This window comes from Leuresthes tenuis, unplaced genomic scaffold, assembly GCF_036924035.1.
Source record: "Leuresthes tenuis unplaced genomic scaffold, fLeuTen1.0.hap1 SCAF_20, whole genome shotgun sequence".
Lineage (NCBI taxonomy): Eukaryota > Metazoa > Chordata > Actinopteri > Atheriniformes > Atherinopsidae > Leuresthes > Leuresthes tenuis.
In genome coordinates, this window is record NW_027325374.1 from 18,987,472 (window position 1) to 19,005,192 (window position 17,721).

The 17,721-nt window shown below is 40.0% G+C and overlaps 1 protein-coding gene across 1 annotated transcript; it reads right to left on the reverse strand.

Annotated features, from left to right (window-relative positions):
• Positions 1 to 2,137: 2,137 nt before the first annotated feature.
• Positions 2,138 to 17,383, reverse strand: sstr2a (somatostatin receptor 2a). Its single transcript, XM_072372716.1, has 4 exons — positions 16,960 to 17,383; positions 14,230 to 14,962; positions 12,253 to 12,578; positions 2,138 to 8,901 (listed from the first exon to the last, which is right to left on the reverse strand). The coding sequence occupies exons 2-4, from the start codon at positions 14,615 to 14,617 to the stop codon at positions 8,476 to 8,478; spliced, it is 1,140 nt and encodes a 379-aa protein (XP_072228817.1). The 5' UTR covers positions 14,618 to 14,962; positions 16,960 to 17,383; the 3' UTR covers positions 2,138 to 8,475.
• Positions 17,384 to 17,721: the final 338 nt, after the last annotated feature.

Here is a 17,721-nt window from a genome sequence, read left to right on the forward strand (position 1 = left end):
GTCTGCTGTTAAATAGTAAAATAGTGAATGGACTCTACTTTTCTGTTGTTACTGGCCACTCAAAGCGCTTTAACACTAGGTGCCACATTCATTCACACACTCATACAGCACATCTTTGTCCAGAGAACTACACAGTGCTTTCGACTGCATTCGCACACATTCATACACCGATAGATGCACCGGTCGGCCCAAGGACGCTTCAGCATGTGGCCCAGGGAAACCGGAGGTTTTATTTGTCCGTGAGTTCCTGTCCAATGCGTTTCAGACGCTCCATGTGAGACATTACGGTTGGTAAATGTGTGTTTCTACAAAGAGAAAGTAAACTGTTTGCCCACCTGCAGCCCTGGACACAGCACCCTAATTAGCATTCTCACCAGGGTATTGTATTCCCACTGCCACAGCCAGAGATGATTTTTAACTGAAAATGCTGCATAGTCATTTGACACAGAACTGAACGACGATGAAAGACTTCCCCATTACACTTAAAAGCCAGGTGTTAGTGGCATTTTTGAACAATGTGAAATAGTTGCCGAGCTGCATACACTCCTTAACATCCTGGAGGTTTTTTATTTGCAAAATATTCCCCAAATAGTTACGTGCACTCCAGCACAGTGATTAATTGTAATTGTAAGAATACCTTCCTGCACAGTTCATATGAGCTGTGCTGCATGAAAATTGTATGCACTGCTTTTAGTTTACTCTCGTGAATCCATATTATTCAACAGCACTTTCAAAAGATTTTTCAGGAGTGGTTTGATTGGTCATTTTTCCTCCTCTTTATCGAAAAGGTCATACATAGAGAGGCTTGATCATACCCTTTCGAAGCTTTAAAGCAGCACAGACCCGAAATAATGAAACCGAGGGTACACGGTGTTAGCTGACATTTTTACTTTGACATTCAAAGCTGATTTTCATAAAACCCGTATTTAACTGGTTGAAGTTGAATGTGTACGTTGTTCTTCCGCTTTGTACATTTAATCCTCATCTTCATCGTCTCATCTGTAACCACCCCAATAAAACACTCCCCAGCACGACATTCATTAGAGAATACATTGTTTTCACAGTGGAACTGAATCCTCAGCAGTAAAGATTGGCACGGTGCACAGAGTTGTGAGTCATACGGAGGCGACTCTGGCGGCAGAGAAAATGAAAAGTGATATGAGGGAATGTTCTTGCAAGTAGGCTCAATCATGTGTGGAAGGTATTAAATTGTGCCTCACCTATCTTTTACATATCATAGAAAAAGACATTAAACCAAAGAAGATGTATATTATGCATCTCCTACAGTATTTTTCACAAAAAAACAACAACGAGATCATTATTAGCAACAAATTGCAGGGGACCCTGCAAGTTGACCGTTTTAAAAGTAGCAGAACTGCCCACAAGCTGAACATAAACTGCATAAATGTGAGGTGGCTACCACATTGTTATCATGATCCATAGTTTAAAAACTCAATTTCCTGAAAAGTTGAGTTTTCTAAAAGTGCAGCAAAAAGTTATATTAATTTGTTTAAACCTTTATTAAACGGGCACAAGTTTAAAGGGACTGATTTTCAGTGTGTTCGCCGACAAGCTTCATTGAATTTTACCATGTTTACCCAAAAAAGTTCAAAACTGGCCTTAAGTCTACATTCTGTGTTTGTTTCCACTTTAGTGGAAAAAAAATATATATATATATACATGTATGTATACCTGCAGTTTTGTTTTATGAATGGGTCCCGCCTCTCTGACCAGGCATCACTGACATCACTGGTGTTGAAAGGGAGTCTCAGCTAAGTCAGGACTGATTCATACCAATGCTATCCCCGTGGCTTTGGGTTGTGTTATAACTTTTGTTTCAGATAGGTCAATGAACCTTTTTCATGTCGGGTGTTTTTTCAGGTGTTCTGTGCATCCCACTTTGATTACTGTTTGTAACACAACATATTCCATATGATGTGTGCAAAGGATCAAGAAAAAACTTGAAATTTCCCCAAGGGAAGTATTCCTAGAGAACCAGGGATGGGCCCCTCGAGTTGCAGTTCCAAGAACATTCCAAGATACTGTAAGTGGCTGAATATACAAAATACAAAATGACATGTAACTATACACAGGCTTCAGTACACACACCCAGTCACTTCCACAAAAAATACACAGATTTGACCATGGTCTGCATTTTAATTGCAGAGACGAGGACATTAGTCTGTCCAGTACAATCATTGATCACATTATAATCTACAGTATGCAACAATAAAGAGTCACAAAAACATCTGCTTTTGACATTGTATCACACAAACATAAGCTATGTAAGCTGGGGAAATAGTAAAAGTGATATACAACAGGTTTCTGTGATGTTTTGGTAAACAAGTCTGTAGTGTACAAAGACCTTTGGTTGGTTGGCTTTTGGGGGGGGACGGGTTGGAGTTTTGTTTTGCTGTACACAGATGTCATCACATGATTTTAGACAGTAGTAAGTGTAAAGGCACATAGATATAAGTAACAGCACAGTAAAGTACATATCCACAGCTGTACACTAGAAGCAAGCAGTTATGACCAGCTCACCTAAGATTTGTATTACCAGGATTACACTGAATATGAAATGTCATACAGATGTTGCAGGTCATTTTAAAAGCTTGATTTATCTTCCGTATTCAGAATAAAATGCTGGCATCTAGCAATAAGTGTAACACTGCTTTCAGTTGGTGAGGTGACACAGCCGGTGGGATATGCCACATTCCCCATGCAAGAACAAAGGATACGTCAAAAACACACAGTTAGTACTGAACGGTGCATCCTCAGGAGTGCACGTAATAGCCCTTCGCAAATTAACTTACGTTTCAAAAACAAAGAAACTGAGCACAAGAAGACAGAGGTTTTCCATTCCCCTGCTTCTGCCTCTCATCTGTACACTATACAGTTGCAGGAACCTGCCAGGAATCCAGACAAATGCCCTTTTCACATTTGGTGCTGATCTGTACCCAGTAAGCACAAAGCTAAGATACACGCCAACTTAGATAGTTCTAATGTATTTTTTTAACCTTTTTCTTTTTTTTCTCCTTTTTTTTTTTACAGATCACAACCTATTCTAAGAGAAAGACGCAAGTTTTGGTTTCACACAATGACAAAGGAAAGCAGCAGTACAGACCCTATCTCGTCACCTCGGCTGTCTTTTTAGCGCTACATTTGCACTGGCTTTGGTGCAAATCATCTTTACAAACATCTACTGAACATTAACATATTCCATTATGTACATTAAATTAAATTAAAGTCCATTTAATATCTCCTAATGGCAAGTAGCAATAACAGGCCTAGTGTGCTTACTTTATTAGAATTCTGTAAATTTACGCACAGTGAAATGTGTACCAGGTCACACTGCTCTTCACCATTTCTGCAAACAAATGGAATCGGCTGGAAAGACAAAGCCAGAGCAAAAGTAATTAACTGTGGAATATGAGAGAATTTACACTGTGGTTATGAGGGGACTAAAAACCATAACTGCAATGAATGAGAATGTGGAATGACTTACTCATTATGAGAAGGAAAATTAGAACGATGGAAAATATTGCATGTTTGACTCATGATTGTGGGTATAACTAATTGCCACGCTCTTGGTTTTAGACTATTGTTACACATACACACTCCACACGATGGCTGACTGTGCCTCGCCTGATGCAGAATTGGTCACCCTCATCAGATACTTGAACACGGTACAACGGTACAAGGAGCTGACATCTGTGTGACACATTATGAGCAACACGGCTAAATCATATGCACCTGTATCTACGCATGTCCACAACAATGTGTGAACATGACTGCAAATGTATTGTATGTGTGTGTTCCTGCTTTGAAACATGATTCACGGTGTGACTGACCCTACGGGAAGTAGAACCCATTGCAGTGGGAACACAGAGAATGTCATGACAAATTAAAGGGCATGTTTCCCAAAACCAAAAGGGACATGTACTACTGTGTGTGTGTGTGTGTGGCCACACAGAATAACTGTCAGCAGTAACCTCTCAGGACAAGGACCGTCTGCTTACTCATCTCTTCTGATTTCACTGATTGATGACCTCTGACGTGACTGATAAACCAGGATGAAAGCAGATTGACAATGCAGCATATGGCCAACGACCTTATTACTGCTACGGGGACAAATGTCGTGGCAACCAGGTGCGGTGTTGTCATGCAGGTCTGTAGGGGAAGTTGCTATGCCTGATAGCTAAAACGGAACTGGGTGTCTGATGTGGACGTGGACTCATTCAGTCAGCACTAATGGAGTGATAAGATCTGGACATTCTGATTACTGTGACAGTGTCTTTTACTACGTTTTGCCTGCCAGATTTCTGATGTTTAAACACAATTAACAACGGTATTTCCTTCAATAAAAATTAATCTGTTGAATTAGTAGTTCTCAATCTTTCTGAGTCATTCACCCCTGCCGACTATTCAGGCTGCTGGTCATGACCACACCTCATCCATACACACAAAAATATAACAATATTTCAGGCGATGTGATATAAACCATTGCCGAGTCTAAAATGTGTTAATTTTGTTATTCAATTCTTTGAAACCATCTTGCCCATACCCAACACAAACATTTATAAGCTGATCGCAGATACTGGATGAACAAAACATAAATAAATAAATTTTTAAAAAATGTAAATGAATGGATAAAATGCTGGTGCATGTCATACATGCCAGTTGAGCACAATGTACAATATACACAATACTGTGGATAATACAAAATATGCACCTTGTACAGATATATACAGTTTTTGAAACCCCTTAAAAGGTTGGGTTTGTATTTACAGCATAATGCATAATTAACATTAACACGGCAAATGTGTTGCTAAACTTTATGCTAAAGAAATAAAGGAATGCCTATAAAACAAATCCGCTTCAGCGTTCTTTAATCTACAATTGAGTTCAATGAAAGTCACAATGTTTTTGTGCACACTGCAAATACTGTTCTTGCTAGCCAAAGAAAAGCAACCTTCTCTAAAAGCTGACAATGCTATCAAGCAAACAAACTGCAGATAATGTTTCTTTGACGAAGAAAATCCAAATTATAGCTATAGCTGCTTATATGCTCCGTTTCAAATGTTGACCGAGAGACTGTTACCACAGCTAACATTAGCGCTCAGGCTACTGACAGCTCAGCTAAACACCTTCACTCTTGTTGCACAGGCAGAGGAAGTGATGAGTGAGAAAAGGGTTGGTCACAAAATGGAGGAAAAATAATCCAAATTTCTGTCTTCTATAGTCTGGTATGAAAATAAAATGTTCAAAAGAAGTAGTTTCCTGAGATGGGAGCTGAAATGCTTTTCACATGTCGATAACCCAACTCATGATGTTTTCGTAACAATAACCATTTCTAATTATAGCGGAGTAATTTCATAGAGAAATGCAAGGCATGACACTGTGTTCCCCTAACCTTGGTGAAGCATTTGTGAAGGGACTGAAACTGAAACGAAAGAGTCAAAGTGATAAAAACAAGTGAAGAATAAGTAGCTGTATCATGGTCTCAAACTGGAGTCCCACAGTTGAAAACGATACAAAATGCCGCCATCTACCTCCCCTTCCTTCCTCCTAATGCAGACTTTGTGGGTTGTTGAAGTGAGCAATCCGTAATAACATAAAATTTTTCAACATGAGTAAGCCACAGCCTGCAAGTAAGTGGATAAGTACTGACCCATAAGTATTGACAGAATGTGCCATGATAACACTGATAACGCTATGTTGACAATAACAAGGTCAGATGATGTCTCTTTTCTTGAAGAATGGCTTTGGGTCTTTCAAAAAATGTGGAAAAATCTATTACAACCTTTGAGCGGATGTTTGATAAGGCAGAACAGAATGACAGTAAACGCTTTCCTGACCAATGATCCCTTTACAGCTGAGGTTTGGGGACATCACTAGTTCTATTTCCGATCAAATTTAAATACAGAACAAATGAAAACTTGACCTCATGATAATAGATGAGAGTTAGACAATCTCCAAAGCCATTCCTGTTCATCTTAAGCTTCCAATGAAAGCTAACGTGGTGCAGTGACCTGACAGACTGTTTCTTCTATCTCTTGAACCACGACTGCTAGTTTTCCCATCCCCAACCCATGCTTCAAAAGAAGTCAGTACACAATGTATGCATGGAGTAATGGGATATTTTTTTAAACTTTTTTGCTGTATCTACAGTGTGAGAAATTGACATTTACCAGGGTAAATGGTGTCCAATTACATCCAACTGCATGAGACATGAAACTGGCTGTTTTTTGTTAAACCTGTACTTAACAAAAGATTTTGTACCACTTAGCTCCTGTTGCTTCCATTTTAGCCATGTATTTAAAATCACAGCTGAGTCATTCCACTTCTACGGAACTGCAAAAAAAGCAACCGCTAGAACACCTTTAACATATAAATATCATGTTGTTAATACACAGCTGATAAAATTAAAACGCTATTGACTGCATTATTTTACTTTTAAATGTTCCACACCTTTTACTTTGAGAGTAATTCAACTACCAAAAACAGGAGACAACCCCGCCACCCCCTATTACTATAAATGCTATAGTACTGACAATTGCGTGATATCATCACAGCCCCAATTTTAATTGTGCTGCTGTGTTTTATCTTGTGTTTATGTGTTGATGTTTATGCATTTAGCAGACGCTTTTATCCAAAGCGACTTACAAATGAGGACATATCATGACAGCTAACATCGAAGCTAACAATATGCTACATAGAAGGAAAACCACTAGTTAGGCTATGTCAGAGGTGTCAGAGGTGACAGGGCTGACGATGTAGAAATAGAGTGCAGGCATAGAGGGAAGTACAGAAAGAGAGAGTGCAGTAGAGGGGGTAGGGAAGTACAGGGTAAGGGTAGGAGGTGCTCTCTGAAGAGTTGGGTCATCGAGTTTCTTGAAGATAGATAGGGACGCACCTGTTTTTACTATCATTCCACCATCGTGGAACGACATGTATCTTCAGATATAAAACCAGCAAGTCTAACTCAAGCTTACACAAGAGGTAGTAACTCTTTGTCTTATTGTCTGTGATCCCTCGCCCGTACGTAAAAAAAAAAAAACAGTTTCTTTTTCCACTTTCTTAGATGTATACATCCTACTTTGGTAGTTAAAACTTTGTCTTCATTTGTGTGTTTTTTTTTTCCCCAATGGTTACAATGCACACATCGGTTTTCTTTCCTGCAGTTTCCCTCTCTCTGCATGTCTTCGCGCCCTTCTCTCCTTCTCCCTGTTGGAGTAGACGACACATTTTCATGCCCTCTGTTAAATTTGGACATTTTCACAAGCACACGCTGACCAAATCGAATGTGACACCGCAGGTCACATTTTGACAGGAACTTAGTCTAAAACACAGCACTCTTACAAGCAGATATGGACTTGCCACAGCAGCACGACAGGTGGCATCGGAATAGATTGTAATGTATGAATCAGGATTTTTTTTAATCTTTTCTTTTTTCCACAAATAATAGTAAGGAATAGTGAAGCAGAGTTTGCCTTTAAAAAAAAAAAAAAAAAAAAACTTTCTGAACACAGCATGAACATTTGTGGAGCTGACAGAAATCCATTTCCTATATACATAGTCGAGCTGTTTGGTAGAATACCTGCAGAGATGGTTTTCCATCTTTCATCAATAATCCAGGAGGCTGAATTCTAGAGTTTACAAATCAATACTGCTTTTCCCGTGAAGATGCCAGATAGAGAGGAGGGAGAAAAAGCACCCATTGTCTCTCGGCAGACAGAAGAGCTTTGCCACTTTGTTGCCCTTTTGATCATGTGCGACCAAACTAACCAGCTGATGTGAATGAAATATGACAGGGACCCTATTCACCGAAGGGTTGTTGTTTCAGTTTCTTATCTTTGAAAGGCTGTAGGGAATTACAGTTCCTGTTTTCCACCGCAGTGTTCGGTCAACTTGGCCACAGTGTTTCCATGTTCGGAGCGATCAATGCCAGTACTTTTTGTCATTGAAAACAAAAAAAAAGAAAGAAAAACAAACCCATGAATCAGAGCAAAGATGGGGCTCTGTCTCCATCAGTCTGCCAACCCTGACATTTCTTCACTGGGTGAACAGCAGTCTCCCCTGATCCTGCCTCTTGTTTCGATCTTGTGTTAGTTGAACTGGCAGCAAATAGCACTCTTACAAATGTTTGATTTCAACATCAATTCCCCTACGCTGTTGAAAATCACCTGCATCAAAATATGGATTTTTTTCCCCCTTCCACCTCTGGGTCAAAAAGCTGAGGTTGCCTCATTAACCCAATCATCGAGACATTTTAGCTGGAGTCAGTGTACTTTCCCTGACCTCTGAAAACCCTTAAGAAATTGTTTGTTTTTCACTTGGACTTTGCTCATCTGTTAGTGTCCATGACAGAGGATTACGTCATCCCTCGCATCTTTGAACAGGGGTCACTAGCAGCCCATTAGTCTGAAATCAGTTTCTCCCGCCTCCCTCTAATTTACTGCTGCTCCGTTACCCTCAGATGCTGGTCTGCAGCTCGCCGTTGAGCAGCGCAGCATTGTGAGCCTCCAAGTTGGCGGTCACTGCATCATTAACCATCCTGCTCCTGTCCGCCCTGCTGTCACTGCGCTCGATCTCGTCCAGGCCCGCCACCTTCTTCAGGCACAGAACATTCTGAAAGCTCTTCTTGAAGTTGTCTGAGAGGAAGGCGTAGAGGATGGGGTTGGCGCAGCTGTTGGCGTAGCCGAGCACCACCACAAAGTCAAACGTGCTCTTCAGGGCGGAGGTGGGCTTTATGGAGCTGGTGACGGAGGTGACGTTGAAAATGTAGAAAGGCAGCCAGCACAGGACGAACACCGCCACCACGATGGACACCATCCGTGTCACCTTACGCTCCGAACGTTTGCGCTTTGTGGAACCCACACGCAATCCAGACGACTTCACCTGGCAAAGGGAGAAGAAAGTGGCTTAAAACCTCCCAAACTTTAAAAGCACAATTTTTATACAAAAGGATGAAAGTATAAGATGTGATTTATGAAGACAAATACTTTTACTTTTTTGCTAAAGGTAAAAAAGATTAATTCAAAACTGCCATCTAAGAAGCTGGGCTGCTCTGAAAATATGCTTCTGGCTTACAATATACTGGCAGTGTTCTTTCCAGAAAGTTAGAACAGGAGTATATTTAACCCCATTTTTTGTCATCTCTTTAAACGACACTAAGCATCTGGAAACTGAGCAGACCATCTGCTATAGTATTATCCAAAAAAATCATCCAAAATCTTTTTTCTTTTTGGTTGAAACTTGCAATGTAGTGCAGTAGGTTTGCAGTTCAAGTATTTTTTTATTTAAGTACTAGTTATTTAGTCAAATACACAGTCCATTACGGTTAGCGTTTTACCAAATCTGGGAATTATGAATGTCAGAACAGAAGACAGTTTTCCAATCTTAGAAAAGGCACCCAGACAAGTCCAGACAAAGTCTACACATCTTTACTTCTGAAAGACTCGATCTCTCAAGGACGCATTTTTTCAGTGGCGGCTGGTAGTTGAATGAAGTTGCATAAAATTCTGAATGTTAGGCTAAGGAGGGGAGCTTTGTAAATAAGCTCTTAGATGTGGATATTTGGTGAACCTCATGGAAACAAATGAATGATGGTAACTAAGGCCCTGCACACATGGAAACAGGGTCTCATTAACCACAGATTTTTCTATGCATTGGCACCAATTGTCCAAATGCATATGCAGAGTTGGGAACTGAAAGGGTAAAGAATTTTCCTTACTCCTGTAAGCACCTGTAACGGTTACGTGTGCACTGGAAAACCGGGGTATTGGGCTTGCGACATCATTTTGCGTGGCAATTTCTCCTTTGTTTACAAGGCAGTGACAAACCTAGCCAAGACAGTGGTGCTAAAAGGAATTTTTATGAGTTTGTACATCATTGTACACTTACTTGGTGACTATATTGAGGAACCAAGGCATAAAAGCACATTATGGAGTATACTGCTATATAAAACAACAACAGAGTCAGAGGGCAACATCACAGTTTTTACCCCGACCTCTGCTCTATGTCCACATCATGGCTGTCGCACCTGATTGACCTGCTTCACTCATACATTAAAGTTCAAGCACCCAATTGAAGCTATGTTAGGCAACGCTTTGCTATGCCTTACGTTTCATAAAGTAGAACAAATTAAGTTTTTGGTTGTCTTTAAATTCATTTTACCATTTTGCTAATCACTTAAATGTTTTTCATGTAAAAAGACATCAATTCTATGGTTTCACATTTCTAAATCTGTGTTTTGTCTATACTTTAGAGTATAGAGGGTTTTTTTTCTATCTGTAACCAGGTAAATAATTAGTCAATTAACTGATGAAATAATGAGCAAATTAATTAAGACTGCTATGTTGGCTTTTTCCAAATTAGATGTAGTTCAACAACGTGAGGTTAGGATTTTACACAAGTTAAGTCTCATCTTCTCTGAGCATAGCGACTTCAATAAACAAGATACAACAGGTTAATTAGGAAGCTTTAGACATGCCTGTTATTTTTAATGGACAGATAGGAGAGATGATCGCTTATGTAACTGCAAGAGAGTAAAGAAGTTAATAATTAATTAAAAACTGCTTACAGCAGCTAGTGTTAGTGCTGAGACATGTGCTGTCGGGCAGCACTCAAGCAACATAGAAAGAAGAAGAAATCTATGCATTTACTTTGATAGAAGCAGATGAAACAGTTTCTTTTTCCTTGAGAATACACATGACATAGCCTTTTTTTCCAAATCTAAATCACTTTTTAAAAGAGGATTTCTGCTATTCCAAAATGATTGAATACCTTTGATATTCACAAATAAAAATATCCAGGGTTTCCCTCTTTAGTTTGGACAGCTCTTTAGAGCTAGTTTAATTCTGTTCAGCCGCACAAGAACCCATATATCCTACTGTGGTATTAGTTTATCAAATATATTTTCTTTTGCTGTTAGCGCTATTGACCAAGGTTGTTCCTTTCTGAATTGACTGTACTAACTACAAACAAAAAAGAAAATTCCAACCCGAAGTCCAAAAAAGTTGGGACGCTGCATATAGTAGAATTTAAAAAAAAATTCAAGTAAATGGTGATGATTAGCAGATCTCATTAACTGATATTTTAATCACAATAGAATATTGTAAAAATGTTACACGTTGAAAGTGAGACATTGTACTGTTACATGTAACTTTCATTGGAAGATAGCTAAAAGGTCAGGACAGGGCCATCAACAGTCCTTGGTCTGCTTTGTTGTATTTTCCATTTCATGAATTCAGTTTGTGAATGTTTTCAGTTGGTGAAAGATCTGAATTGAACGGAGTGCTGAAAACAAGCCAGACGATCCTTCTCCTCTTTAGTCCACTCTTTAGTCTACTCCTCTTTTATCGACAAGATGTCCATAATTTCTAAAAAGAATTTCGATTCATCTGACCACAGAACAGTTTTACACTTTGCCTCGGTCCATTATAATGCACTATGGCCCAGAGATAATTGCATTCATATATATCTTCTTCTTTGTGTAATAGAGCTTTAACCTGCATTTGTGGATGGCATGATAAACTGTGTTCGCAGAAATTGATTTCTTGAAGTGTTCCTGAGCCCATGCAGTGACTTTCAGGCCTGAGGACCTGAAGATCAGGGGCATCTAATATCGATTTTCAGCCATGTCCCTTAAACAGAGAAATGTCTCCAGATTCTCTGAATCTTATAGCATATTATATAAAGTAAATGATGGAATATGCAAAGCCTTTACAATTTAATGTTGAGGAACAGTATTCTGAAGTCGCACCACATTTTTTAGATGTTTTTGGCAGATTGCTGAACCTCTGCCAATCTTTAATTTTGAGACTGTCTCTCTAAGGTGCTTTTTATACCCAATTATTTTATTTCCAATTAACCTCATTAGCCCTTCAGCTGTTTCCTTTTTGTACTGAGCACTTTTCCAGCCTTCTGCTGCCTCCATCCCAAACTTTTGGAGATATGCTGCTGCCATCAATTTCAGGATGCGCTAATATTTTTCATGAAATAGTAAAATGCCTCCCTCTCAAAATCTGATATGTTTTCTATCGTCTATTATAACTAAAATAGTGGTTGATGAGAACCGCAAGTCATTGCATCCAATTTTTTTTAATTCACATTTGTCAGCAACTTTTTGGGAATTTGGGTTGTAATTAAAAAGGTCAGTGCATTTGAAGGACATGGTGAAATGGAACAACATCAACAACAGGAAAAAGTACAAAATATAATGCAACACATCCGATGGCAGGATCTCACCTTGACTATAATGAGCAGGTAGCACAGACATATCACTGCCAGTGGCAGGAAGAATCCAACAAAGAAGGTGTAGAATATGAAGGCTGTGTAGTAGACCTCCTGAGGCTCGGGCCACACTATCCCACACACTGGCACCTTATCCAGGCCACTGAAGATCATGGTTGGTAGGATGACTAACAGGGAAACAACCCATACTGTGAGGTTAATTAGCTTGGCTACACGGGGCTTCCGCCATTTTGTGGACCTAATGGGGTGGACTACAGCCAGGTATCGATCGATGCTCATCACCATCAGGCAGAAGATGCTGGTGAACTGATTGAGAGAGTCTGAGACATGACAGAGGAGTGAAGACAGGAGAAAGGTTAGCTGTGGATAGGTGCCACATGGTTAGTCAGCACAATTGCTATGCTGATAAAATGAAATAGGAATAGGTTTCAGCTTTTTTCCATTTTTGAACAGAAAAATGCAAGAGATGTCAATCTTCTGTCTGTTAAAGATGAAGCTGAAAGTAGGAGACCGTGGCTTTGCTTAAAAGGAAATTTAATTTTCTTTTTTTTAATTATTTTCAGCAGGTCTGTGTAGTAGAGGTTTGAGTTAGTAGTCAATGTCTTACTATCTGTTGCTATCAGAAAGACAAAGGTCAAAGCATTTGCAGTTTTGGATAATCAGCTGGAATTCAGCTACTCGGAGCCTGGACCATACAGGAGCAAATTTTTGCATTCTGAAATCTCTCAAAACTTTTTTTTTTTTAAATCCCTCACAGTTAGATCAAACGCTTACATACCTGATATTGCACAGCATCCCTTACAAATCCACCATTTACTCATTTTGTCACTATCGTCTCAACCGAAGAACATCTGCATTGCTCCATGTGACTGCGCGCAAAGTAAACAGGTGATACATTCTACTGCTGATCAGCTGAGCCTGTCAGGAGCTGTCGGACTTGATGAATGCCTTTCTGCTGGGCATTTGTGCTTATTTCCACCGTCTTCTGGATGCCGTTTCAGAATTAGGCCGGAAGATTGATGAGTCACAGCTGATCAGCAGTAGGATAGGTTAAGTGACCACCGTGCATGTAAAAATTAGCAGCTATTCAGATGAGGAAATAGTGAATAAACAATTACTCTATATAGCATTCGCTAAAATCACCATTGCATTTTTGTTGATTGTTTAGACGGAAAAAAATTGCTCCTATGTCAAGCTTATTGAATAGCTTTTTGCAAATCTCCCTGTCAGACTTGGTTCTTACTATAGTTACTATACTTTAAGTGTCATGGTTCTTTTTTTCTTTCAATGCCTCCAGCCTTAAAATTAACACAGCAAGAATTCTTATGCCTATACCTTTCTAGTGCGATTGCTTTGGATATTGTCATCTAATAATAGCATCCCAACTTTCAATCAAGAACTCTTTCAGCTGCAGCTCAGTGCACCCTAGTTGCCAGGGTAAAACTGATGATAAGTATTCTCTCAGTACCTGGGTTTTCTCTCAAATATGTGGTAAATCTAATATAAGCAAATTTCATAAAATCTGCTCAACAAAATGCTAATTTATTCATGTTTCCATTCATTTGGTTTATTGGAAGCTCTCAAGAAGGGACTGCAGAAAAAGAATGGGCTTTGATACAATGTGATTAAATGAGGGATAATCAAACCTCAAAAGAAAACAAACTTTGATTTGATTTAATATGATGGGATGCCTCGTGACAGAGAACAAAATGGCCAATAGAAATTGAGGCGTTTGGATGACTAAAATTACAGCTCTGTCCTATTGAAACTGTGTTTTTAAGAGGCATGAAATGACAATGTTTCACTTTTTAAAGATAAAAAGCAAACATATTCCTTTAGTATTTATTGCAACCATAGCAGATAGTGAGTCAGGGACAGCTTTCCCTTGTGGGAACCTACAAGCTCTTCTTTACGCAGCAAAGCTGCTCCTACAGTCTGCAGTGAATCATTTGCCTTCTGCTTTACACCCACCTACAGTCATGATCACCCTGCACAGAGCCTCTCCAAAGGGCCAGTGGACCAGCGACAGCTGCAGTGCAATGAATGGCAGGCTCATCATGCACAAAACATCTGCCACTGCCAGGTTCAGGATGTAGATGTTGGTCACTGTCTTCATTTTGGCGTAACGCAGGATAACATAGATGACCAGGGTGTTACCACATAATCCCACAGCGCATACCATGAAGTAGATGAGGGTAATGACCGCAGAGCTGGTCTTATCCTGGTGAGACTCGTTGGTCCGTGAGACGTTGAAGTCCAAGTATGACTCATTCTCTTGGTTGTAGGAGTCATAGAGAAGGGGAGCGGGGATAGAGGTGTTGGGGGAAGGGGGGACGAATGACCATGGATCCAACGCCATGACTTTCAGATGGATTTATGAGATCAGAGATGATGAATGTCTACAGATGATGAGCGTAGGAAGTATGGTGTAATTGTAGGGTTAGGGTTAACCAGTATGGCAGTAGTTAATATTAATGCGTATGACTCATGTAATTCAAAGCACTGTATTTACAGAACAAGGTTGTAGAGATAAGGTTAAAGGGAATTCCAGGGGTTTATCCTAAGATAAAAGATAACACCCTGGGGCACTGGGAATATAAGGATCTAGGGTTGTGGGGATTGGGATGAGCAGGGATTTTCATGTACGTGAAGCCACAGCGATCACATTCCAGCTGTAGAGAGACCGTTAAATAGCAAGATAGATCTATGGAGAGAAAGACAACAGAAAACGTAGTAAGTTTGGCAGAAGAAAAAAGAAAGAATTGACTATTAATAATAGTCCTTCAATATCCATGGCAACAGGTGCAAGGTGACTGTACATAACTATTTTCATTCCTACAACCAGAGTAACATTTGAAATGTCCTCTCTAAATGATGCTTAAGGTAGTGCCTCTATATGTTCAATTTTTCTTTTTTTCTTTTCTTTTGGCAGATACACATAGAAGAGATGAGCGAGCCCAAAATTTGACAAATGTACAGCGTTGTCGAGATAACTTTTAGCTCATTTTGTCTGTCTTTTCAGAAACACGGTGGGGGAAGAGAAATCTGGCAAGGTGGGAAGCAATTGCAAATAAGTGGGGCTCTGGGGTTTGTTGCAGAGCCAACGGTTACCAGTACACATCAAAATTACAATCTGAACATACACATTTACACTCAGTATTATATTCTGACATATTCAAGACCAACATAGCTGTAAGGGACCAACATATCTAACATTAGATTCATGTTTATTGTCACATTCATTTCTTTTCTACAGTTGTACATGTAAAAACAAATTCATCCTGAATTTTAATTGCTTTGCAGCGCCGACCTGATATACACTAAGCCTAACATTCCGGGTCTCATGTATGTATGTGCCACTTCCACTAATGCATACATTCAAAAAGGCACTGCGAGGGCACTGCGCTACCGAAGACAAATGTTTATTCAATTGATCTCTGGGACAAACAGGTCTGACACAGGAGCCTGTGGTGACAGGGAAGGATCATCTGCACTGACTTCAGATTCAGAGCTCAACTTAAATGTCCAAATCTATGTACTTTTTAAGGGTAAAATGACTTGAATGTATCATTAGGATGCACTGCATTCGGACAATTTGAGGGAATGTGCAAAAAAAAAAAAAAGGTGACCTTTTCTTTCATTGATATTTCTGTGCTGGTTGATTTAGTGACGCCGGTGGTTACAGCTGGAAACAACAAGTGCAGGAATGATGCACCCTGACACCGTCAATAAAAAGCCGCAAGTCAGGCAGACAGTTGCTAAATCCAAATACATGAAATGGTATTCGTGTGGAATTTGTTTGATAGACTGAATATCATAAGGATTTTGTCTTTAAGTGATGAAAAAATAAATCTCACATCCACAAAAACAACGTCAGCCAGCATTGCCACGGAGCTTCTTCACAGATGAAGCTGCCTAAGAGCGAGTGAGTCAGAGAAAGGACTTATATTGTCTGCTGGCAGGAGAAGACAGTGGTATCTGGTGTGCATGTGTTAGCTTTATTTGGCAAAACCTACCAGTTTCATCGCAAGGCACTGTAATTGCATTATCAATTCTCACAGAGCGTTAGTAGCTGCTCTATTAAAAACTAATCCAAAGGGAAAGTCCAATGGGCTTCTTCTTAGAAAAAAAAGTGCATTTACAGCATCTCAGCTCTGCACTGACTGTGTGAAGTGATGAAGTGAGAGGATGGCAGGGAAGCAGTAGCTCAGTGTGTCACAGCCTCTCAGTTAACCTCCAGATTGTGTGTGCTTAAAGTCCAATGGGACACTCTGAATGACAATAAAGACGAAACATTACTTTTTAACCATCAAACCTTTGGATGTGTATCCAAAGTTGTCAATTTAGTTGTTATATATGTACTTTGTTTTATCTAACTTAGGGTAGTTGCACTTGTTCCACTTATTTTCGCAGCAAACATCTGCCTTCCTCTTACATCAAAATGCAGACACACGTCTTGAAAAAAAAACCACCCACACAGGTCTCAGGTTCAATGTGACAGTTTCCTTGATTTCATGTGGGTGCCAAACACAAAATGAGTGCTGATGTTTCCGCCGGTCTATACTTTGTGACACGTCTGACCATGTAGGGATCAAAATGTAGTGCGCACAAGCCAGTCAAAGAAGAACCTTTCAGAGAACTCAATTTAAAAAAGCTAAACACAATCTTTTTCCTATCTCTTGTCCTAATGTTTGCACTTACACGTAAAAGGAGAACTTCAACATCCTATTGCGTCCAAATGGGCAAGGTGTCCTGCAGCAGAGGACATGGAGTCCTGCCGCCCAGAAGCGGTGCCGACCCGCTGGAAAGCTGCATCCCTCCAGACTCTCCATCCACCTGCTCCCACAGTGTTACGCACGACGCCGGGATTCAGCAGCTTTAAACGGAGCAGCCCTTTACACTACATCTCTCAAGTCATTTTTTTTATCGACGAGAAATATTCCGAGCTTGTGAACTGAAAGTATGACAGAACGCGGCTAAACGCTGAAGAAAGAACAGCCGCCGTGCGCTCAGCGTGCGCCGCTTCCAACGAGAAAGTCTTTGGCACCAGATCCTCCGCGACGACTCCAACAGAGCAGCGGGACTCGCAGCTGAACTGAGAGGAGAGGAGAAGAGAGGGAGGGAGGGAGACGAGAGAGGAGGGGGGTACTGATGATGGTTTGAGCGAGAGATAGAAATATTGAACGAGTCACCGTTTTCTGCGTTGGTTTAAGGCGGTTTGCTGATTTTAATCATGAGTTGGCGCTTTTATTTATTTATTTTTGGTTCATTATAGATCACAGTTCTTATCAAGTGGGAAACTATGTTCCACACACACACTTCTATGTCAAATGTACAAAGATCAGCTTGTTCTATCCTGGAACATTCCATACAGCACATACCTGGACTTTTAGGGCCCAAAATGTCTCTCTGCTTTGATGCTTCGGTTAATTTTGTTTGTTGATTCTTGCAAAGCAGCACCCA

What these genes read in the sequence shown, in the direction of transcription:
- sstr2a (XM_072372716.1), bottom strand. Translation starts at nt 14,617, where the DNA reads ATGGCGTTGGATCCATGGTCATTCGTCCCCCCTTCCCCCAACACCTCT. An exon ending in CAGGGTGATCATGACTGTAG is followed by an intron (nt 12,579 to 14,229) that starts GTGGGTGTAAAG and finishes GTCATGTCTCAG; the next exon opens with ACTCTCTCAATCAGTTCACC. An exon ending in ACCTGCTCATTATAGTCAAG is followed by an intron (nt 8,902 to 12,252) that starts GTGAGATCCTGC and finishes TCCCTTTGCCAG; the next exon opens with GTGAAGTCGTCTGGATTGCG.